This window comes from Strix aluco, chromosome 5, assembly GCF_031877795.1.
Source record: "Strix aluco isolate bStrAlu1 chromosome 5, bStrAlu1.hap1, whole genome shotgun sequence".
Classification (NCBI taxonomy): domain Eukaryota; kingdom Metazoa; phylum Chordata; class Aves; order Strigiformes; family Strigidae; genus Strix; species Strix aluco.
In genome coordinates, this window is record NC_133935.1 from 50,821,313 (window position 1) to 50,847,326 (window position 26,014).

At 40.7% G+C, this 26,014-nt stretch overlaps 1 protein-coding gene across 3 annotated transcripts in view; it reads right to left on the minus strand.

The window, feature by feature from the left end:
* Nucleotides 1-768: 768 nt before the first annotated feature.
* Nucleotides 769-26,014, minus strand: part of RASSF3 (Ras association domain family member 3) — a 98,965-nt gene continuing 73,719 nt past the window's right edge. For all 3 annotated transcript variants that reach the window (XM_074827304.1, XM_074827305.1, XM_074827306.1), the window contains 4 exons: nucleotides 7,420-7,527; nucleotides 5,806-6,073; nucleotides 4,027-4,142; nucleotides 769-3,673 (listed from right to left, as the gene is read on the minus strand). In XM_074827304.1, coding sequence (XP_074683405.1) covers nucleotides 3,524-3,673; nucleotides 4,027-4,142; nucleotides 5,806-6,073; nucleotides 7,420-7,527 — 642 coding nt within the window. In that variant the 3' untranslated portion in view covers nucleotides 769-3,523. The remainder of the gene's footprint in view (nucleotides 3,674-4,026; nucleotides 4,143-5,805; nucleotides 6,074-7,419; nucleotides 7,528-26,014) is intronic.

Consider the following 26,014-nt stretch of genomic DNA (forward strand, 5'->3'; position numbering starts at 1 on the left):
GAGAAAACCACTAAAAAGCATTTAAAGATAAAAGGGGCAAAAGGCGTTTCCTGAGGACAGAGCACCTGGGTATCACCTCCAGCCCAGGACACTTCCTCAGTGCATTTGCCTCGTGTTTCTGCAAGAGGTTTTATTTTTATAGGAAGAAACCACTCGCCCGTGGGCTTTCCCACCCAACTAAGGTGGGACATCACCCACTGTGAGCCTGCGGCTGTGCTCCCTCTATGGCGGAGTCGGTTCCGTGAGGGGAAAGCCCCGCTCCGGCCTTGCCCGCCGTCTTCGGGAGGGCAAAACACGGCAGGCCCCTGCCCTCGGCTCTCTCCGCCTCCCCCACCGCTGCCCGCCCGGGGGAGACCTCTCCTCCCGCACCGCCGCCGGCCCTCACGGGGGCGGGAGGACACCACCGCCCTTCCTCCCTCCTTCCCAGCCCAGCGCTTACATGGCGTCTGGGCAGGAAGGAAGTATGTGTACAGATTTGTATGTGGTTGGTTTTTTTCCTTGTTGTATTTGAAAGCATGGATTGGTTTAGTTTTTCTGTGTTATTCTTTACCAAAATCAGGAGGCAAAACTAGAATAGGTATGCAAGAATGACTGGAACATATACACTGAAATGTATCTGTTGTTCCAAGCAAATCTTAATTTATGCTTCAGGCAAGCGGCATCTCCCCACACGATTTATTGCTACAAGGAAGTCTCATCTGGCATCAAAGTGATCAAAACACAAGCTTCAGGTAACAGAAAAAAATAAACACACATCACAGAACTAAGTATTGCCAACTTCAGCTTTAATAATGGAACCATCACTTTTTTTGCCATTTAGGTAATAACTTTAAGGGGAATAAAAACTTCCCTACAAAAATAAAATTAAACTTGTCAAAATTATAAATAGTTTAAATGTTTGTTTTTAAAGACATACATTTTAACGTTTCCCTGCATTCCCCCTCCTCCCCCCCCCATATCATTTAATCATTCTGGTACCATCATATAATGAAATGAAAAAACAGTTTTGCAACAAAAGCTCTGACAGTTCAATTTGATGCTAAAATTAGAAAAGAAAAACTGACTAGGCATGACCATCTCTTTTAAATTAAAGCAGTTGTAATTGCCAGTGTGTAAAAAAAAAAAAAAAAGAAGAAGAAATTAACCCCACACACATCTTACAATAATTAACCGTGGACTAAGACAAAATTAAAATATGTTTATTTTGGTCCCCCACCCCCACCCTCTTCACCCCAAATCAAGACTCATAGTGCATACAACACTGAGGTTTTTGGCTAAAGTAAATGCAGATGCGCCTACTTAAAAGACTGATAGTTTAGTTCAAGTAAAAACAAAATTCACATATTTTTATACTCCACTTTTAAACTCAAACAGTGTTTAAATCCGAGCAACAAATGGTTCAATATTGACAGCGATTATGTAATGATTACATAGTTATGGGCAGATACATAAATCAAGTAGATGTTAACAGAATACCCACCAACATGCTGCTGCATTCATAGAAAAACAAATTGTAACAAAACATAAAAGCATTCCCTGAACCATTATAAAGTGTCTCACTTGAGGATAATGTTACTAACTCACACATGCACTACAATGTTACATGTGAAATTAAAAAACAAACAAGATATGCCTTATATATACTTTATAGTTAGTCCTACTCTTAAGTTCTCTTAACACTTTAAAACATTATGATTGTCTCATTAAGCTTGCAAATTTTTTACCAAAAAAACCTGTGAATAGTTTAAGAAAAAAGTCTTACTAAGGAAAGGAAACAAAGGCACAATTACATCAAATTAAGGGGAACAGAAGCATCTTGGAGTTTCACACAGTATCCATTAGATGTCACCAAAGTTTTAGCAATTCCTTTGGAATTTAAAACGAATACCCTAAGAGTGGAGGGAAGAAAACCTCAACTTCTGCTCTTAAGTCTTTAGCACTCCTCCACCTCCCCCCAATATATAACTCATTTCCTCTCTGGCAAGATAATGACTGAAGGATCAGTTACTCAAATCTGCCTCATGCTTCTATTGCACACCCACTTCTTTGGTTTCTTTTGAACATGCTTTTTAGATAAATAACTCTGAAAGAACAACAATTATATTTACAGTAAAGTAAAAAGTTTTCTTGCTACATTTTTCCTTTTTCCTCAAAGGAATTTTACTTGATTCCTTAAATCAAGTAAATCAGCAGTCTGCAGAATTTGGTAATCAGTTTTTCAATTAAGAATTTAAAAATGATAAGGAAAAAAACCTTCTGAATTACTAAGAGCAAGAGTTACTAAGCTCAGTCACCAGCGCAGCAAATAAATGTTAATTTTCTGCTAAGCTGGAAACATGAATAAGAAATTCTACTTTCTTTGCCTGACTGAGCCTTTAACAAAGAAGCAGAGGAAGCTATTTTTGCCTTTCAGATATGATAATTCAAAATTATCCAGCCTAAAAATGGTTCGCTGAGCCAGAGGAAGGATCTGACTTTACAATAAAGACCAAATGCATCTGTAGTTATAGCTTATGTCAAAACACTTGCTAGATGGGTATTTCTCACAGATTTATCTAAGACACTGACCACTTTCCAGAATTCAAGTAAGCAGCTTTTTAGCTTTGCTGCACTTCTCAAACCTCCACTACACATTTATGGAACCAGCTTCTCCAATAATGACTTGTATGTGCAGCTCCATTTCCATTCTTCTTTAGCTTTTGCCTCTCATTCCTTCCCATTATTTCTATTATCTTTATTTCTTTTCCAGTGTGGATTTATGCAGTTAAAAAAACCTTAAAACTTACTCACAATATTATAACATCCTAAAACTTTAATCTTGTAGAATTAGTATTTTAACTCTCCTCTGTATAAATACTATTTCCATTTAAAACCAGTCGTCCTGTCAGCTGATAAGACTTCTCCTCCCTCAACTCTTACCTTCTTTTCAACTTTCTCTTTACCTTCTCCAGAAAGACCACTTTAAAGCCTTCCACAAATTTCACAGAACAAACCACAAGATCTCATATGCTTTCCATCTATAACAGTTCTCCCACAAATTATACAGTAACTATTTGAACACAGAAAGGTAGTGCAAATCAATTTCATCTCAAAGATAGTGCTCCAACTAATTCTTGTCCAGACAGTTTTAGTCTTTTTTTTTTTAACTCATCAATTTGCACACCCTTACTTGTAAAGCTACCATTAAAGCAAAGAAGAAAAAAATAAAATCTTATTTCATAGCATCCTAGAAAATTGATTACAGTTTCACAGCTTGCACCAAGATAACTTGGAAAACTCTCTAGGCAGACAGAGGGTTGCAAACTGTTGTACAAACATGCAGAATCCCTCACTTGCGGGTGCAAGATGCTAAGTGACCTGGCTTATGGAACTAAGTCTATAGCAAAATTCAGGTACCCTGGCATCACAAAACAGTCTTCTGAATAAAGAAAACTACTCTCTGCTGCTCTTTGTACGTTGGGTTTGGCATGCTATATAGACATTTGGTAGTGTGCATTTTTCCTGAGTGTCCTTTGGCTCCCTTTTAACCAGGTTTCCACACCCCACCAAGGGCTTCTTCAAGTTTGTCTCTGTAAGCTGCATAACGCTTCTTTAAGATTTGCAGTTGCTCGTTTTCCTCTTTGTCCAGTATACGCAAGAAGTTTTGCAGTTCAGGAATACTAAAAGCTTCCCACTGGAAAGAGGAAAAGAGAAAAGGATGGATGAGATGATTAGAAAATACACAAATAATTTATACATACATCAGACACTCAAAACAATTTCAAATAGCAACGGTATCAGGCACCCTCCTTGCAAATCTTAGGGATCTGAAAACGTTTTACTCTCTTAAATTGTTTTTTGTTCTGCAAATAACAATGGGTCAGTCTAACCACAAATTAAATGTTTAGAAAAGGAACAAGATAAATATAACAAGAAAAAAAAAATCTACTTCCAAAAAATGAATCGTCTTGTCAGCACAGATCAAACAGGAGCCCACTCATTCATGAAGTTAAACAAACACACAAAACCAGCATGAGTGTAGCATACCATGACTTCTCCAGTTTCATGCTCACGTAGAACAAAACTGAGCATTTCTGTTCTGGGGCCTGCCACCAGACGCAGGTAGAGGGGATGTTCTCTGTCTGAGAGCTTGCATGTATAAACTGCAGGAGAAGAAAATCACAGTAATTACCATCCTTACTAATGATGTTTCAAACGTTTTGGATGATTAACACTAGCTTATGTTAGAAAATTTCAGAGATACACATCTGTAGCCACAAAATTCACATATTCTATATGCTGTCTATGTACAGGTTTTGAGCAAATGAGTTTTAGGGAGAACGTAAGCAGATGACTGTTGGTAACAGTGCAACACTACACTCACACAGGAATGAAATGGCTTCTAGTCAACACAGTGTGTCATCTGAATACATGCAGGGGGAAAAGCACAAGAAAAAAATACAACACAGGTCTGTTGTTATACAATAGCATTTAAGACATCACAGCTGTGGTATCACCATTCTGATACCTTTTCCACTTAAAATCTCATACACAAAGTCTAAAAGACAACTCCGCCTGCCTAACATGGTTGGTGTGCCTGACAGCCAGAAACATCTGAACTCCTGAAACTGCTCTCAGTGCCCACAGAAGAAGGCAGATTCTACGTGCAAGAACACAACGTTGGCAAAACACACTTTTCACTAAAATACCTTTTGGATCTTCTGGTATTTCCACACGCAATAAACAACAAAGTTCTCGCAGCAGTCAGTGCACTGGGGGAGCCATGTGCACTAATTAACATACATGCCCATAATGCTCGTCACCTCAAGAGCTGCCTGCCAATACAAGGACTTCAGGTATCACAGATGCTGGTTTCTCGTTTTAAAAATCTGTCCTGTAATTTAATCTCTGCAGCATATCAGGCTCTCTGAAATTTAGAGCCTGATAAAGGGCCATATTAAATAAAATGGAAGTGTGTCCTGGATTCAGCTGGGATAGAGTTAATTTTCTTCCTAGTAGCTGGTGCAGTGCTGTGTTTTGGATTTAGTGCAGGATAATGTTGATAACACACTGATGTTTTAGTTGTTGCTAAGTAGCGCTTATCCCAAGTCAAGGACTTCTCAGTTTCCCATGCTCTGCCAGCGAGCAGGTGCACAAGAAGCTGGGAGGGAGCACGGCCAGGACAGCTGACCCCAACTGGCCAAAGGGCTGTTCATACCATAGGGCATCATGCTCGGTGTATCAACTGGGGGGAGCTGGCGGGAGGGAGCTGGGGGGGGCCATCACTGCTCAGGCATCAATCAGTGGGTGGTGAGCAACTGCATTGTGCATTCCTTGTCTTTTCTGGGGTTTTATTTCTCTCTCCTTTATTATATTCCTTTCCATTACTATTATTATATTTTTTATTATTATTATAATCTTTTATTCTATTTAGTTATTAAATCGTTCTTATCTCAACCCATGAGTTCCACTTTTCTTCTGACTCTCCTCCCCATCCCACTGGGAGAGGGGAGGAGTGATCAAGCAGCTGCGTGGTGCTTATTTGCTGTCTGGAGTTAAACCATGACAAATGCACTGCAAGGCACAGATCTGTGTAGTGGGTTTAGCAGGTTACTTTGTGAATTATCCTGAAATATCCCCGAATCATTTACTCTCTCACACATGCTATTTTTCATAAGGAAAAAAGACAAGAAAGGGCAAGACTGTCATCTCCATTTATCAGAGTTCTTTTCCCCTGTTTATTTCAAGTATTCCTACAGCACAACTCCCCCCACCCCCACCCCTCAAACCCCTCCACTACAAAAATGCCAAAAGCCTAACTTATACCTTGGTCTTCCTTGTGACAGCGTTTATAAAGTGCAAACTTCGCAGGGTTGTCAGCCACGAAAAACTTCTTGAGCAAGGCCTCAATAACTTCACGAACAGTATTGGTGCTGCTGATGTGAAGGGTATTCACGCAGCCGTCCGGCAAGTAAAAAGCAGTTTCATTATTGCTGTGAGCACACCTCCCCTGGCTCTGGGAAGACTGCACAGTGATCGGTCTGCATAGTTCCATCTGAACTTTGATGAAGCCAGTGTAAATCCCATTTGTGTTCTGCAACAGGAGGAAAGTATCTAACTGTTAAAATTAGTAATGACCAGTTGTGATGTACTAGTGGAGCAGGCAGATTAAAATGGTCATAGCGAACACAATTTAAATGCCACTGTAATACATGATGTCTCGTAGGAACGATATTGTTTCAATACTTCAGACATTTATTCTTTCTGGTATATCCACTGAACATTAATTTTTTTCTTAATAATAACTACTGAATTCTAAGAGTATTACGATCTCATCAAGCAAAAGGCACTACAAACTAGTGGTTAAGTTCTCACATTAGGAGAGAACTATGAAGTGAAAAAGACCACTAACATATCTTTAGCAACTGATTTTATGCAGAAACACAGAAATTATCTCCCACACTTTATCTGCACTTGTCAAATTAGTCTAAGGCATTTAGATGCTCAAACCCTGTTGCAATTAAAAAAAGAACCAGAATAAAGGCCAATCTAATCAACATTTCAAATTATTTATTCCGGTTGCTTCTGAAAGACAAAATGGCAAAACTGATCAAACCTTACTGAGCTAGAAAACTTCAGACAATCTGGTTTTAGGCATAGTAAGTCCTGACCCACAGGCAAACACGTAACAAAAATCTTTTTAGTACACAGTCGTACTTACATGGTTCGGGACATAATGCAATTTCAAAATTTCCATACACTATACAGCTACAAGAATACATAATGTATCAGAAAATCTGGACAACGCAATGACTGAGTAACAGCTTGCTAGGCAGGTAGATGTGAATCTTCTTAGTATGGTCTGCAGTAGGCTGGACTGAGTCTTAGACCTGGTCTACAGTCCTTGGAAATTAAAAGTCTACATGCATTCCATTGCCCTCTGAGTTATGGTGGCAGGGGGAAGGAAGTCTCCTCATGCTGAAAACCTGTATGACTACCCTGACAGTTAGGTCCCCTATAATAAATATGGCATGTTTTAACTCTTCTCATTGGTTGAGCATCTTTACCAGAGAGATACCTGATAAAAATTTATCTACACAAACAAGATAAATGTATCTTCATGTTTACCAGCTGAGGGTTTTCATCTGCCAAATTTACATCTTCGTGTCAACTGAGAGTTTATCTTAAACACGTTTCAAATGACACATACATTTGTTTCTACTGCAGTTTATTTCAATCCATATAAAAGAACTATGTGGATAAAAACATTTCAGACATGAGATTTAACTTCCAGATTTAAGAGCGAGCCTCTTACAAAGCCATTAAAACAGAGACAGTTTCATATGTAAGATGCTGAGGATAAAATGATTCACAGTGCACTGCAAAGTTACAGTTCAATTGCTCATATTAAAAATTACAGGAATACTACACAAAACTTACCAAGGTCATCTTTAATTTATCAGTGACAGATGAATTATAGCTTTCTATCTTCTCTTTAACTTCTTCTTTACTGAGATAAACATGAGGTTCTCTCTCCTTCTGAACATCCTTCAACAACAGAGACAGCAGTTTTAGAAAACAAAATAAAAAACAATTCTTTTATGGCTCTGGATATGAGCATTCTGAGTCCAAATGGTAATTATTCTATAGAGGCTCAACATACAGTAATTAGCTGTAGAGCAATAGTGTTAGGCAAATGAAATGGAACACTTGGACTGAACGCAGACAGTTAAATCAACACACCCAAAGACACTTGTGTCCTCCTTTTGCCAACTGTTTTCATTCAAATATTTATCAGCAATATGTAAAACAGCTCAGCTCATTTTATGGCTTGATTTGCTCATGGCAATGCTATGCAATATTAAGAATACAGTTGCAATTTTCATGAAATATTACTTAGGGCAGAAATGGGTATTTCTAAACAAATGAAGAATATATATGAAAACAGCAGCACATACTAACAAGCAACACCAACAATCCCTGTGTGTGCCAACAACGTGAGAGCATCCCTGCATTCCAACGTGACAGACAGTGCGTTACGCAGAGTCACCAACTACAGCATGAACCATCACAAGTTAACTCTCTAGCTATATAATGTTACACCAAATTCATGTTTTTTCCATGGGGAAGGCCCTATTAGATTTTTCAACTGTTGCTTTTACGAGCTTGCTACGGATTTTACATGCAGCAGTAAAACCAATCCCTGGAGTTGGATTTTATCCAAACAAACATTTGTTCCCAATCCGTATTCCTGCAGCAAACTAACGTTATAAATACACTCCAGTTTCCACCACTAGCACAAATGCCATATATAGTATGAAAGAGTTTCAGCTCTCAGCTTTAGTGATTTAAGACCTCACTTAGAAGGGGAGAAGCTTTGAAGAAGCTTGAAGCTTTCAGGGTACATCTGAACACAGGAATATACATTCACTGTACAGACAAACCATCAAGTCACAGCGTTCCAATCTGTCCTCACAAGCACATCCCAGCGGAGTTTATCCTAAGAAAAGATTTCCCTGACTTCAGTAGCCAGGCCCGCATCACAGTCTGTTGGACACCACTCAGCACACACACCTTTGCAGGCATTTCAGTTTGCCAGAGGTGACCCCAAAGCTGAGCACTTTTGGTGTGGAACTGTAAATTTCCATTCGCCAGACAGAATCTGCAAAACTTTTTCTGTCTCCTAATTTAAAACTAGCTAGTTTTAGCTCTTTGGGGCTTAGTTTTGCTTTTCCGATACGGTATTTTACTAAATGACATGCTGGAGCGGACTTTTTTCCCATAGCTATAAAAAGAAAGGTGTGGTCTGAATGGAGAACTGAAAGCACAAACCTTGAATTCTGATCTGGGCTCAGATACTGATTTCCTGCATAACACAGAGAACGTACCTTTATTTCAGAGGTCAGGAAACCAAGGCAAAAAGGAACACCAGTAAAATACAAGTCTCCTGTTAGTTCCCTAAGCACAACTCTTAAGATTGTGTAGCATCTTGCACAGTTGCCAAGCCCCACCTAGTCTATTACAAAATACCAAATTACTAAACATTTTCAGAATTCCAAGTCTATTCTCACTAGCGAAGTTAAGCTTTCTTGCCCTTCTATTTTTCATCTTTCCCCTCCTCCAAACTGCCCTAATAATGACAGATACAGCTTCATCTCCCCAGAGGCTCTTACAGCTTTGTAGTGTTCTGTTCAGGGGCAAATTAATGGTTATAAAACAAACCAGGCACAGGAAAAAAAAAAAAAATCCAAGTAGTAATTTTTTTCTCTGAAATCAAAGTAGATGTTATTGATGTTTTCATGCTTAAAATAAATATCAAAAGCAACAATCCACAGTCAGAGTCTGGAAATACGGGCACTCTAAACGTTGACTTCAAATAATGTTGGAGGAGTGGGCCGAGACAACCTCAGCAGCAGATACTGAAGGGACAGGGAAACAGTCTGCAGGCCTCTGGCCATAAAGGTCTGACAGAACATTTGCCATCTATACGGCTGATTTCAAGAACCCAAGCTTTAACTTGGAATGTTCCTCATCTGTGTAGCTGCAGACAAGCCCCTTCACATAGATACCAGCTGGACTTCATACCTCTCCAATCTGCTAACACTATTGATACTGAACTTCCAATAATGGACACCTCAATTTTAACATTATTCCATTGCTGACTGTTCAAGCAGGTACCTCTCACCTACCCTATTGGAGCAGATTGCCACAATTACTGAAGTCATCCACTGCATCCATCATCATCAACAAAAAAACACTAACCAGAAAAGGAAAACACTAACCACCTTTCCTATGGTCAAACCTCAACCTTTGTTAAAACACAAACCAAACAAATAAACCCCACTTCACGTTATTTTCTGTGCATCTCAAAAGGTTTAATTTCACAAAAAGGACTTTTAGTAACTGTAGACAAAAAGAACCTACCACCTTTAATGGCATAGGGTAAGTTCACAAGACTGACAACTAGAAAACAACCTGTATGCATTGTTAAAAAAAGAAAAAAAAAAGAGAAAAAACTTGGTAAACAAGTAAGTAAGTACGAACAGAGAGCAAGTAACCTTCTCCTATTTTTCATATAGGAGAGTTTTCATATACATTTCTGTTCTCCAAAGACAACAGTTTTTCTAGCAAAGTGCTAGAAATTTGGTCAGGTTAGAAAGGACACAACCCCATACAATCACTCTAGTCCTGTGGACTGCCGTGGAACCAGGAATGACAAGCGAAACCCAAGCACAGCACCTAAGCAAGCTGATTTCTGACAGACTCGCTCTGTGATGCCCTGGAGTCAGGTCTGTAATGTGTATTTGGAGAATACAGCACCAAATGCTAAAAAGGCTCTTGATAGAGCCAAATGCATTTGCAAGAATGGGCTTGAGAGTGCCGGAACGATGGAAACAGTGGGAGGAAAAGGGGTGGCTGCATATGCTGGTGATGAGCTAGAGGCAGCAGCTCCATCAGGCTGGTGGTGAGGAGGACAGAGAAACAACTGTTGTTCAGAGTAATGTCAGTCTCCTCAGGTGTGGCTCTGCTGCAGAGCTGTGGGTCACTTGGGCATCACTGGGGGAGCTGTCATTTCCTCAACCAAGTTAGACATGATTCCCTACTTGAACATACCACTGGAATTTGCACCTTCCTGAATTGGTGCTAGAGGCCAGGCAGTTCTGGCAAAGTTCAATTAAGCACACAGAAAACAGAGCCCTGTTTACACAAAAGAGATATCCTCCTTCTGTATTGTCAACAAACGTAGCTATAACTCATGCTCTAAACAACCAAAGCCTGCACCTCAACTATTTCTTACAGCATGCAGATTATGCAAAACTATGAACTGAATACAAAAAAAAGGACTACTAGGATTAAAACATTAAAGAATAGACCCAAATTAATTCAAGAAAAACGCTATACACAATAGACAGAAACGCTATTTACTTCAATGATCATTTTCACTCCAGTCCACCATCCCTGACCCTCAAGACCACAGACAGAGAACAGTGGAGTTGTCTGTCACAGGAAAGGAAACATTATCTATCCCATTGGAAACCTAAACCCAAGATCTTCATGAATTAATCTGGAGATTACCCTCCTGATCCCAAACAAAAGCTCAAAACACTCCTAACTGTACACACACCAGGGCACATTACTACAACCAAGCAAACAAAAACTCCTCGATAGCTAGACACCAGCACCTATAGAAAACCACACGGCTGCCACACAGACTGCAGAGACAGTAAATCCCACATGACTGCTGTCAGGAGAAAGCCAGTGAAGGAATACCTCACTGAGTTTATTACGAAAAAGCCTTGGCCCACTATGAATCACTGGGTCAGCTGCTCTCAGTGAGTATCAGTAAGTAGCACACAAACATTTGAGGCACCTGTGTATTTTAATTTTCCTAATTATATTTAACCAACATGCAAAGAGAAGCTGAGAAGTTTTTTCCCCAACCTTCCTGGAGCTGAATTGCTCTCAGTATACAGTGGCACTTAACTTTTGCCATACAGCTTTGTCCAGCCATGCCTTGAGTTGAAATAAGTAAGTCTTTTTTAACCAGCTTACTTAGGTTGGTGGAGGAAGACTTGGCAAGCTCATTTCCCACAGTTCTCTTATTTCCTTCTGTACTTGCCACCTCATAACAGGACCCACTAAAAAGAAACTCTGTTAACTCTGCTTAGGTCCAGCAGATCAAATTCCACTTTGTTATCTCAGCAGGTAAATTTATTACCTGTACAAGATCTTGAGTCAGCCAATACAACAGCAGAGTAACAGCAGTGATTACCTCACCTCTACCCTGCTTTACAATATGCTTGTATCACCTTGCTCTGAAATGGCCACCAAGTGGCTGAAGCCACACCTGCTCAGGGTGGGACTCCTGGGAAAGCAATTACTCCAATCTCAGCTCTTTTAAACAAAGGAGCAAGGGCATTTCAGAGGTGAAATTTAGATGTTACAGCCAAGTATGTCTATCATTGGTTCTGGTGACAGTTCTGCCACTCTCTGTCACCTGGTGGCTCACTCAGCCCAGGACAAAAGCTGCTTTTTCCACTGTGGCCCTCCTGTGCCCCCCAGTCGCGCTCTGCAACTCCTGGCACAGCTCCTCAGAGCCAGCACATTGCTGAGGCGTGAGGGGTGGCCCGCTCCAGCCAGCCAATTCATCTCTAGGTCAATTCAGATGCAGCTGATTCATCTCCAGCTCCCTAGAAAACGCCCAGCATACACGCCTCACAAAATTTGTATGCTGGGAATTGTGAAACTGCCTTTCTTCAAAAGTTAGGCCTGATGATGAGTTTCCTAACCACAGATCCTTGCATATGTCACAGCAGCAGAGAAGTATAAGCGCAGTCAGCAGAGCAGTTCGCACTGTGTCTTCTTCTGTCAGCCAAGACCTAGATGTTGCTGGGCTTAACAATGGTACTTCTGGGTGCTAGTGTTTGAAAAAGGAATTTTCTTTATAAAACAACGCATAAACATTTCAGTGTTATTTTCATTTAAAAAAAAAAATCAAACCTAAGTTAGGTGTGACTCCTGCATCACTTAGCTAAATAATATTCTCAGTAAAGGCTGCCATGTCATCACCCCTTCCTCCTCCCAGCCCAATTAAGTGTGTTTTCCTCATCAGAGCTCCTGATCTCCTTTCATTCCCTGCTTTTCATGTTATCTGCTACTTCCTCAGCCCAGCACAAATGTGAAAGATAAAAACTAATCTCAAGGAGACAGTCGAATACATCAGAATCCATGTAGATGATATATCTGGGTCCAAAACGCCACTTCTAGTCTGAGCTATTAATTTCAATGAAAATCATGTTGCCCTTCACAACTTACAGCACACACCATTGGCGGCCATTTGTATTAAAGCCATTTCTCAGGTCAACCAAACCAGCATTTCATTCTCAAATTAAATTCCTAAGCAACAGCTGCCAGTGAGAGGGAAACGAGGCAAGTGCTTTCATTTTCCCACGGGGAATAGCTGGTCTTTCATTAGAACTCATGATGCAATGCCTCTTCACAGTTGAGCTTCCTCTCAACAAAAAGGGCAGAAAATGTTTTTTTCTTTATCACCTCCACCCGCCATGCACATCTCATTTATTGTATCGCAGATGTTTAGAGAAGCGGCACTCTTCTTGTATAACATTTATGCTCAGTATAAAGCCCCCCAGATACTAGCTCAGAATGAATCCTCAAGGAACACAACTAAAACTGCACAGATTACAATTAAAATGAACTGCAAATCAAGTTATGGTCCCCAAAAAAGAAGAATCACATCACATCTGGGACTTCCATAAAGTCCAAGTCTCACGGTTACCGCCAAAACCTAGTCCAACATGCAGTAAGAGCGTGCTAAACTCAACAGCTAGCAAGCTGCTATGGGATGAGGCTGAGAAAAAAAAATCCACAAAGAAAACCCCAAAACCATGAAGAAGCCCGTTTCCTCAGGGTCCTTACCTTGAGACAGATGCATGGCTTCCCCAAACTGCTACTACAGGCTTCTATTTATGGAGGAATATAAGAAAGTCTCTCTCTTCTATCTAATCTCCTATTCTCACAAAACTTCTAGAAATTAGCATCTCTTGAGCAATGGGGAAGGAAGCTCCTCTTAACATTTCAGCTTGACAAAGGAAAATAAAATGGACAAAAGGTTAACCTATCCCAGGACTATATTAAAGTATTTTCATGAGAAATCTAAAGAATCAAAGACCTGTGGGAGCTCAAGCCAACTATTTAAGCCATGTTAGTCCCTATCCCCTGCCCCTCACATTTCATACTAATCCCACACATATAGTGACCCTTGATTCAGTCTGATGAGTGAAGATACCCTGATCTTGCTGTGAACTGTGGCCAGGAATAATTCTTGAAGTAAAAGCACCGAGGCTTTGACAAATGAGAAATGCAGCCTAATTCTACATTAGAGAGAAAAAAAAAAAAAAAAAAAAAAAGGTTTTCGTCAAAAATTGCAGCTAATGCACCTTACTTACATCATGTTTGCCTTAAAAAAAGGATTTAACCAAAAGTGCTATCATACAACAAAAAAGCTCAACAGAGAATACAGGAAAGAAAAATGGAGAAAGGGACTTCTGATCTCAGTTGTTGCTACTTCTACAACCAAGAACACCCTCCTTCCTACAGCCTGCCAGCACTTGCACAGGAAAGAAAGAAATTGAAACCTTGCAATTAAATTATTTTGAAACAAACATCTTGCTTCTTCCTCACCCTAACTCTCCTGAGAGCAGGGCAGCTTTGCCAGCAACAGCAATTTCTCCCTCCATCCCAGGGCAAGCCCACACTCAGAAGATGTGCTCTTCTTTCATTTGAAAGCCTGAGAACCACCAGGTAGAGCTACTGGTCATGTCCATCCATGAACGGTCAGATACACCAGTAGCCAGAAAGGTACAGAGAAGACCAACTGGGGGCAGGGTGGCCAGGGAGAAGTATCAGCATCCAAGCAGCTCCAAGCACTACACCCTCTCACATAGCTGTGCCTCGAAAAGTTTGTGTCCTCCTGAATAGGGTGAGGTTGCTCTCTGGGTCAGGGAAAGGGGAATTTTCTGACAGGAGGGATGTGGGTAGAACAATCTCTGTATCCTCTTTAGTACCTTTTGTTTCCTGCAGTCAGTGTGATCCAGTTCCCACCCCTGTCAGTGGCACACAAGGCAAGGAAGCAATCTCTTTTTTTAGAAAGAGATTTTGTTGTTCTAAGCAAGTTTGGCTGACCTGAGTCTTAAATAATTATCCTGAGCGTCAGAGTGAGTTCAAGAACCTCCTGAGGTATCAAGAGAAGCGACGCTCTCCCAAGTCAGGTGTATGGTGCATTCAGTCTGGTATTCTGCCTCTGACAGCAGCAAAAATAAAGGCTATTTTGAGCGAGCGAGCACGTGAGCCTTTTCTGCAACCTCTCTGCTGGCATCCACAAGTGTTGTAGTAGGAATTCAGAGGGCACCTCCCTTCTGAGTCTGTTTAGCGTCCATTTATGGACCTGGTGTCTATGCAAGCACATAAACCCTTTTTGAACCTGCTGATACTGCCCATCTCTACACCTCCTTTGGCAGTGAGTTCCAGAAATTCATGACTGTAGTGTCAAGAAGTACTGCCATCTGCTTTAAATTGATCTTCCATTAAGACAGAAGACAACCGCTGTTAAATAGTGTCCCTTATTCCTAATACGGCAGGACCTGGTGAACCTGAGTTTCACGCTCAGCTTATACATCACCTTTGTGATTCTGTAAACCATGACCACTCACCTCCTTTTTTCTTCTTCAAAGTGAGGAGCCCTGGACTTGGTAGTCTTCAAGATAGCTGCTCCATCCTCTCAATCATTTTAGAGTAGAGTAACTAACTGCAGTAAGCCCTTCCTGAGATGTGGCAACCAGAGCTGCATGCAGAACTCACGACACAGGGGCACCAAAGCTTAAGTGCTCTTTGTTTATTAATTTGTACACCACAGGTCTATGAAAAATCTTTACCCAAGATACCTGTGATGCAATGTGGTCTCTCTTCCAGGGCACTTCCACAGTCATTAAAGAAATCCCCATTTCTTTAATTTTAGCATAATTTTACAAGGTACAGGCATTCTTAATAAGTAAATACTTCTTACTTTCAGACTATTTTCAGTTTTTCCCAAGTACCACCACACCGTGTGGCTTGGCATGCTAACGAAAGCGCTGAATGACAAAGGGTAAAGTAAAAGCATTATGGCTCCTGTCTGACCTCTCTGATATAAACACTCAGATGTTTACATGGTGAATATTTTGAAGCAGCAGAGAAACAAAACAAGAACTCTAATTTCCCTTTATTCCTCTTAATAAATTACTTTCCTTCAAACAGAGGCAATATAAACACAGTCAATGTTCAGGCACTGTGAAAGGAAGGCTGGAAAAAGGAATCTATTTGTTGGTGACATTAACATTGCTGCTTAAGTTTCATTTAAGTTTATCATGACCTCACCTCTGAAAACCCCTAGTTACAAACGCTGTCATACCCTATATGGCTGTACTTTAACTACTGGCATGCAACCCAGTTTTAAAAAGCTAGTCATCTGTTTAAAGTGAAAACCAACTGTATGAAGAACAGTATCTGAGGCTTGGCATTAGATTTTGTCCACAGAGACACAGCAGGTTTTACGCAGATTTGTACTTCCCCCTTCCCCCCCCCCCATGTTATGACATATTTTTAAAGCAACACATTACATGATTTAATTAACATTTCACAGCTGTTTCTATTTTGCAAATTTCAGCAAAACTAAATGTAAGAAACATCACAAACAGTAAATAACCTCCTTCAGGTCTCCTCTCCAGGTGTGTGAGTTTTGACTGCTAGCTATTTAAGCAGATAAGGGGTTTAATGAAGTAAAATGGATTACCAGCCTCTGTGACCTGTCTGCTTTTAGCAGTTAGGAAGCAAGCTCATATAAGATAACGTATAGAATACTAATTAGTATATCTTGAAAAGAAGGTTAAGTATGGTCTGGATCCTGAGCTATTAATACAGTTAGCAATCAGACAATTAAGTAATATTAGGATCCTGGGTCATTACACCACAGTATTTGCACGTGACCCTGCAATGCAAGAATCCAACACGCCCCATCTAACAGAAGGCAGGAAGAGGTTGTCTGCAACAACCCCTCAGGCCTTCAAATGCAGCTATCTACATTTTACATTAAAATTGGTATCGGAAACAAACCAGCTGTTCCTGGGGAAGCAGAGTGTGGGAAGAACAAGCCCTGTACCAGGCCAAGGCGTGCAGTCTTCTCCCCATGGGTACTGCCGGCACTTCTCAAGTCTGAGGCAAGCTCAGCCGCAGGACTTCTCTCAGCAGAAGCTGGCTAATGTGCTGGCTTTCACCACGTGCATCAAACACCATTTCATCTTTAGAGCAACACTGCCTTCCTGGGTTTGGCTGGGTAATTCAAGGACTGTGTCATCAAATTATTTTTTAAGTCTTTCAACAAAACCTGCCTCTATCAAGAAAAGGCAAATTCCCAACCAGGCCCAGCTTCAGGGCTGGTGTTAGAAATGGTGAGCCTGCACATGGTCACACTCCCACCAAGTCATTTTTGTTTGGATTTCTTCTACTTTAAAGAAAAAAAAAAAAAACAAAAAACTCTTGAAAACTGCACAGTAACAATTCTCATCTAGGAAACATCATGTAACACATTGGCTCTTCAGACAGACCACAACCCTGACAGTGTTTCCCTTATCATGGACACATACAATGAAAACAATGTCCTTCAAAAAGATGCATGGTCTTCTTAAGCAAATACTCGTCATGGGGGGAAGTTTGTTGTTTGAGGAACATACAGTTCCCTAAAAAATTCAAGAAGTTACTGTCTCAGTCAACTTGGTACTTATGTCATAGTTGAAACTTTTCTGATAGGAAAAAGCCCTCCTCTACCACACATGTATCTCAAAATCCCACAAAATTTAGGAAGTACAACTATTTTTCAAATAAAATTCTGCATTTTAAAGGCCTCAAAAGCCCCTAACAATACCCTTGGGGGTGATGTTAAAAGTTGTAAGCAATCACTGCTACCTTTAGTAAAGTATACATCCTCCAAGTCAAAGAAGCCAAAGTATCTTTGTATGTTGAATATGATCACAATAAAACCATCATATGCATTTACAGTCAACTGATGTAACTGCTGCTTTATATACATACACATCAAATGGTAAGAACTAAAAACTAACTCCGTCTAAAACCTCTGCAGCTCTCTTTCAAGAGGACAAGCTAGGTTTTAATGAAATAGGCCCATTGGAAACCTTTTTTACACCAACACTACCTCTCTCACTGCACTTTGTGGAATTAGCACTCTACACAGCTTCCACAGAAATATTAAAAAAGGAATCAGTCTCTTCAGAGAGGCATCCAAATTAGGTATTTCACAGTGTAGACAAAAGGAGACATACCTGCAGTCCAGCCTGCATGAAGGATTTCCTTCTTCTTTTACACTCCAGAAAATTTATATCACCTGGTACATTTCATTAACAGCTAATATTGTAATGACTGCACCCTGCTGTACAGCCTCTTTATATTAGCATGTTTTATTAAAAATAGGGAAGTATCCAAAAGGCATTTCTGAAGCAGCACACTATAATCATTAGCTTTACCTACTACTGCCAGATCTGATCTGGCAAAAATTCAGTTCAGTATTTCAGGAAAGAAAAAAGGAGTGGGGGGCAAACTAGGCGACCGTCTCTGCACCGTCATCACGTACTACCATCGTGTAAACTTACATTGACCCTAATGGTAGGATTTTACCTTTCTCTTATATCCCCAGCCTTAAGAGGTCAAATGCTGAAAAATAAATACCAGAACCCTTTAGTCAATTATCTATCTCAAGGCTGTAGCAAACAGGAATTTTTTAGTTTTCCCCCACCTTTGTTCAATTTTACTGGAGTTCCAGTCTGAACTTTCTAAAGCTTCAGAGCTCAGATTTGATTGCTGTTCTAGTAAGAAGGAAAATGGAGAGAGAAAAGGCTTGAACCAGTCTTGGATCCAACTTTGCTGCAACTCCCTGGTTTAAGTTATTCTTCTCATCTTGCAGATGATGAATGCAGCTGAGTAGCTTAGATGAGAAGAAACTGGCAAAGGCAGTGGGCTGCTGAACCTTAGCCACCCAGCCCCATGCCACCACCCACTAAAGTCCACATCCTAGTGACCCCAAGCTCACACTGGTAAGGTGGTAGTCAATCCTCAGATCTCTGCATTGTCAGGAAACCAGTCAATTGATTCAGCAAGATTATGCCCCGAGTAAACTCATCAGCATGGTGATGAATACCTGCTTTCTGAGGGGTTTTAATCCTTTGATTTTCTACACCCTGTTTTTATTACTCACACATACGTTTAAACAGGCTACCAAGCACTTCAGCTGTGAGCTGAGTGGGACTGACAAATGGACAAGTTTATTCAAAACTCCTATGTTCTCTAAAGACAAAACACACTACTACCATTATGAAAATGGAAAACTGCCACCAACTTACTTGACTCAATCCTCTTTGCAAAAATACACTTGCTGCCTAGTTTCAGTATGAATTTGTTTTCCAGAACACACACACACACACATTTATTTCTCACAAAGGAATACAGATGCCTCAAGTTGTAGACATCCATGCTGGGACAATTTGAAAGATTACTGCTTTTAGCTGTATGCCTGCTTCTCTCTCCTAGATGCTACTGCTGCCTCAGAAACCAGCATCAGCTGTCACAGTTCTCATCCAGTAAGAGACCCACTACCAGGCTGCAGATGACAAATCCAGGAGGCTCCTTTCTTAATTAGGATGAATATAGTATTTTTTCTTTTTACAGGTGAAAAAGAACATGATAAACAAGTTGAAAAGAACTAGCAAAGGAAATTGGACGTTTTGGTTTATTTTTGTACCAGTAAAAAAGGCCACAGACTATATAAACAACCATTAAACAAGTCTGCAGCATAAGAGAACTACGGTGCAATAAACACTTTACCACACAAGTCCCAAGTTACCCAAACACTGTGCTAGACTGGTGCCATGTATCAGCAGACAGTTTACACCATTAACATCTCCAGTGGTGACACGAGCACGCCGCTCCCTCCTGATCAACTCACAATTTCTGTCTCAGGGTAGACAATTCTGTAGTAGTGAGTCACTTCATAATCACAGGGCAATTGTTACAATCAAACTTTTTTTTTTTACTGACATCAATAAAAGAGTGGGGTGATACCAGTGCTATTTAGATCAACACTAGCAGGACACAGTGGAGAGAGGAGAACGGAGTAGGAGGTCACAACAGGTAGGCTTTCAAGAGAGGTGTGAACAGAAGACTTTAAAACAGGTTAATGAATATCCCACTGGAAAAGCTGGATAAACAAACTTTTCTTCTGAGGAAAGGTCAGGAGAACAGCAATTAGGCTGCACTGGAGAACAGGGCTCGCTTGCTTACAACCTGGTGCTATGGCCTGACTCCAAACACAAGCTATTTTGCCATGCTGGAGAATGGCCACCAGGAAACCAGAGAAGGGGGAAAAAGATTACATGCTTTGTTCTTAAGCACCAAATGGGAGAATGTGTTGATTTTACAACAAAAAGTTCAAAAGTTGTTCTTTTTTTCTTTCCAAACAGCTATTTCCCTGCTTTTATGGGCAGGATGTTGCAGGCACAAGGAAACACTGCTGCTACTCCACCTTTCCTTACGCCCAACGTCTGCTTCAGGAAATGTAATTATGAAGCTCATGAAGGCATGAGATCCATTAGAGCTGATACGCATTTCAGGTGGAAGAAGGAGAGAGCCTACTAGAATTTTTCATAAAAAAACCCACTCTTGTTAATGTGAAAGAGAACAGGGAGAATTGGTACCCACCATGCCCTCTGAAAAAACACTCTCGTAAGACAGGACACATTAAAAAGGACAGGTCACCTTATGGACAAGCGTGGGATAAGCTGAAAACAATAGAATCGAAGTCTCCTCAAATAATCAACAAATTCTGCAAACCAAAACCACAAATTAATTGCCTTTTATTAAAAGTCCTTGAAATACCTTCATTAATGTTTCCTGTACTTTAACAGAAAATACTAAGAACCTTGATGTTTAATTCATGTTTTTAGGGGGCAAAATAAAGCAAGCAACCCAGTATCAACTCCATTTTGACAGGGGATCAAAATGAAAGTTATTTAAAAAAAAAAACCTAACAAAACTAAGCCATCACCAAACTGGAAACACACCATTTACTTACACTTACAAACTTAACTTACCAATTTATACCTTATTATACTTATCTTATTGGAAGTTTACCAATCTCTGAAGCCATTCTTAGCTTGCAAATATAGACATGCACACCTGACACTATATAGTCAAGGGGAATCTCTTCCAGAAAAAATAAGAACATATCTGGAACTTCTGACAAACACAAAAGCATTAGTCCTGTAAACAGACCAGTCAGTTCACATCCACTCTTCCACTGAGCATATATAACACAGGTCCACTAACAAGATGTCTCTAACTGCAGACTTGCCATGTGTGAAGGACTGCAGCTTTACACACTTCAACCAAACATGTAATGAATTAAAATTTTTTTTATCTTCTGTTCCAAACCTGTACAGGCAATTTAGTCTGAACACTGAAATTCAACCGAATTTCTATCAGTAGATCCTTTGTGTAACCCGATTACCAAAGCTCCTCAAATTAACAAACGTCATAGCTTCATGTAAAAAACTCTTCTGTAATGCCTAGTTGCGTGGGGTAGGGAAGGGGGACAGAAACATGCTGTTGTTTCCTATGCAGCGTCCTGGCCAGGCAGTACCCTATTACAATGCAAGGCACAAGGAACAGACCTGCAAACTGCAAACAACAGAACAGTGCAGAGAAGGTATTCAGATTTCTGGTTTTTAAAAGGCTTTCATTTAGCATCCAAACAACCATTTCCGTCTCACTGACTGGTACTGCAAATGCCAAAAGTTACAGTAACATAGTAAAATGTGTCACCTTTGTGCATAAATTACAAGGCATCCCTGAGCATAAGAAAGTTCTCTTTAAGATGGCAGAATCTGATCCTTGATTATTAGGACTACTCATTAGTAAGTCCTGATGAAACCAGTTATTCATGCAGTCATTTATTAGAGTAAATAATTAGTAAATCTTTATGAAAATCAGTGTAGTTACTTGCATAGTGTCTATAAACATATCAAGGTGACACACACCGATGTCCATGTGTGCACACACACAGGAAAGATACATTTTTAGAAAAAGTAACATGGCAACATCAAAATGTGGAAACACAGGGACTTAAAGGGAGCTTGCTACATGTTTTTAATCAAATGGGTTTTATGATGCAAAGTGGGAAGAAGCAAGCCACAGCTGGCTGTAGTATTATAAAATCAGCGTTTCAGAAAAAGAGCAGAGGCAACATTAACAAGCAAGCTACAAAGAATACAAGCAATCCTAAGAAGAGATAATGTTGTGGGGTATACAGCTTGAGATGCCACCACACCTCTCAGTTTTGCTTCAGTAAGCTGCATTTTGTTTGTGATTTCTCAATCTAGTACATCTTACTAATTTACATTATTGGAAAATTAACAAGAGCCCCAAATAGCTTACAGGCTTAACGAGACTAGGAAATACCACGTTTCTGGTAAGTCATAAGAAGCTTAGTCCTATCCTAAGGAAAGACACTGATCAAAACTAGCAACAACTTGACATTACCAGTAACATAAGGAGAGCATGTTCTCCCCTCTTTGTACTCCTAAGCACTTCTACATGGCCACATAATTATACTAGAAATGAAGCACACCTGCTTCCAGCTACCCTCCCACACGGACATGCCATGTTTTGAGTTGTACAGCCAAGGAGCCTGCTCTGGGACATAGCTTCTCAAAACACCCTGTGCACCCGACAGAGGGTCAGGCATTGTGCAGACCCTGCACCGCAGTCCCCTCCTACCACCAGAGTCCCAGTTCCGTGCCCCAAGCCACAAAGGATGAAGCTAGGCAAGACACATTTACATTTTCCAACAGAATTAACCCTACTGAGTGTCAGTTACGGAGCTGCCCTCCTCTCCTGCTCGGCACATCTCAGGAGTCCATCAGCCACCACTATTTGTTTTTCCTGCCCACACAGGGCACCTGCACCCAACCTGATTTCAAAACACTTCAAAGGGAATTTGTGTGTGTGTAAACAGGCAGGTGTAATGCTCTTGTTAATTCAGATGTTGCCAATAAAACAGGTAACAGAATAATTTTCACCATAGAAGTAGATACTTTTATGTATTGATACATGATAGGTAGGTGACCAACTGACTGCTATAACTGGTGAAACACTCAGAGCTGGTGGGTGGAGACTCCCTGCTGGCAAGCACTGAAGTACCAGCCCATTGCAGTGTCTTCCCCGTGAACTGGGGGCATCAAATGCACTCCTGTGTATTAGGACTGCTCACAACCTGCACTCCTACTCCCTCTGGGATCTCTTTGCAAACTACTACTGCTTAAAAGAATAATTTGCCAGCACAACTAGAGATTCCTGGGAATATTTTGCAAGTCAATTGTAAACAGTAGGCTCAGCAAACCCTTTCTAACCATTACACGTAACAAGGAAACAGTATCTCTGCACCCATAACCTCAGCATTCTTGCGTTTCAGTTTACAGTAGGTCCCATATATCTCTTTAATAGGACATTTTGAAATACCAAGTTATCAGGAATGCTGACAATAAGATACTAGATCTTCACATTAACTTTTCTAACATTACAAGATCTTCCAGATCTGACTGCTTCGGTTCAGAAAGAGTACTCCCACTGAAGGGGCTACCGCTGCCTTCTACAGCTGTTTGCAAAACGTGATCTCTCTGCATCCAAAAACTCACTGATAGTTGCTGTCTTGATTCAAGCCGTTTAAGTGACTGCATGTTGCTGGTAGCTCTGAAATAGAAAAAGCACCGGACAAACCCAGTACAGTAAGATTAAAAAAAACCTACGAATTGACGTAAGAAAGCAAGCCAAAAGAGCACAGCAATCTTTGTTTAGATTTATAAATAACAGAATGCAACTCTCCCCACACCCATACAGACTTAGAAAGTCCCAATATCCAGCTTGCTTATTAGAAACAAGAGCCATCAAAATGCTGCCAAGGGACACCTGGCCCCTTAAGAGGCCTCTCATCTACTTTCTCTGCAGCTGGATAATGGGGAAAAGTCAGTATTTTTCACTCCTGCACTCAAACCAGGAATGAAGAGCGAGTTCAGATTTTGCCATGAATACACACCTGGTTTTGAGAAGATGAGGTTTAATCTAGGAGTCTTTAATTGTGTACCTTGGAATTGAAGTGCTGAGCAAGCATAGGTTATAAGCTTTACTATGAACTTGAACACGACCACTAAATAATGGGTTTAAGTACACTTCATTGGAAATAAGGCTGTGGAAAGGTATTAAAAATGCTTTCAGAAGACTAATACACCACACATGCAAGTGTCAAATTTGCAACTGTAATCTGCAAACAGATTATTTAAAAAGAACACAAACAATTACCTCTGTGGCACACAAGTATGTATTGACTGAAATTGTAGCAGACACCAATCGCCATTTTTTAGTTGATCACAAGTTTGACAAACGTTAAAAAGCCTGAGTCAAGGCTCACAATATTACGTATCAAGAAGACATTTTTCCCCTCTTAGAACTCTAGCCAAAACTGCTCCATTGCAGAAGAGGGCGAAGCTGCAGGGAAACAGTAGGTTTGTCTGTGATAGAAATTCATCAAAGCGTCTCTGGAGCAGCTGTGACTGCTAAAGGAGAGCTGTGGAGTCCAGGAGGATGACAGGGAACCAGTGGGGAAAGGTAACACAGGCACAGCATGTCAGGACCATGTGCTGAAGGAGATGCGTTTAGCTGTGTTTCAGAATTGTTGCTCAATTCAAGGACCACCTACTGTTTAAATGCATCTATCTTTTTGAGCAGCAGTTATACTTGTTCTCAGCAGCAACCAAATAAAACCTTAGAACAAACTAATTCATTTATAGTTTATCATCAGTATATTTTTCTCTGCACAGCACTATTTTCCTCACACACTTGCAAACATGAGCATTTCTAGGTGTTCTGTGGCAATACTTTCATCAGGCAGCTGTAACCATGAAGTTGTGTCTGCAAGATCCCTTGCTGCAGAAACAGGTTTCACCCCTGCCCTGAAAAGCAGTCTTAAGTACAAAAATATCCACAGATGATTGCTAATGGTAGGTTCTCCCCTTTTAGAGGAGCTGACTTGAGACGTGATAGTAATTAGGATTTGCTGGGTCACGAACATTCACATCTGCAAGCGAAGCAACTATGCACAGGATCTGTGCCTTCTCTGCAATGTGAGGTACACACAGAAGTCTGTCACAGCTGTAGACCTAACCAGATCAGAAGTAGAGGAAAGGAGCAAAGAGGGGGACAGGATGGGACACAAGACATCTATCAGGATCAAAACACCTGAACAGTTTCATTCCCATGCCAGGTGATACAGCAAGACTGGAAGAGCCAATTCCACCAGATAAACCCAAGTGCCATATCTGAGAAATCCTAGCACATACAAGATGCCTGCACAGCACTGGCAGGTATGTCAGAGGTTTAGTGGGATGCCTGCAACCCATCAAGTGGCAATGGGAGACCAGGCAGGATACACATCCCACAGTACCCAAAATTACACCAGATACCACTGGTTTAACCAACTGAGTCCCAACCTATACATCGACTCGGTGGTGAGCTGAACTGCTCTCAGCTCCACTGCCAGCATTGCCAATGAGATACCTGCATTCACACACCTGCACATAGGTGTTTTAGTCCAGAGGTGAAACCTACCCCAGTGACACCAGCAAGAGGCAGATTCAAAAAACACAGAAAGACAGGTATAGGTTTTGCAAGAAACAGTTAATCTGTGGAATTTCAGGTCACAGGACTCTGGGAATGTTACAAGTTTACCTAAGTGCAAAAGCAACTAGGTAACTCTCAGAAGAAAATAACCTCACCTGCAAATGGAAGAGGCTAGAAAAATGTTCTAGCAAAACACCACTGTGTATTTGCCCTGTTTCTCTACTCCTCCCCTGGCATGTATCATTAGCAACTGCCAGACTGCATACTGGTTTAGATAGATCATGCTTTTGACTTCATATGGGGGTATTCACACATTCTTTGTGTTTCAGCATCTACTATGGAATGGGAATACTGCCACTGTGAGAGAGACAAACAAACAGCGGGTCCCAAACCGAGGCCCAGCTAACCAAGGTGAGTGCCAGACAAGACCTGCACAGAGCCCAAGGTGAACAGCTAGGGATCACCCAATTCAATGCTAACATAAAACAGACTTCTTAAAGCCAGAAACATGAGTAGTGGTGCACTTGCAGATGGGAAGAAGCTGTTGTTAATATGTTATTATTGGAAGGCATGTTCACAAACATTTGTGAAATATCATAGGGGGAAAAAAAAAATCCACGCTGAAATGATTAATTCTTCTTTTAAAGCAAGCTTTGCATACCGTGCAGGAAATTTATGGACTTATGCCACATATTCCACAATAAGGAGAAGGGGGAAGACTCATCAACTTTAGCACCACACATTC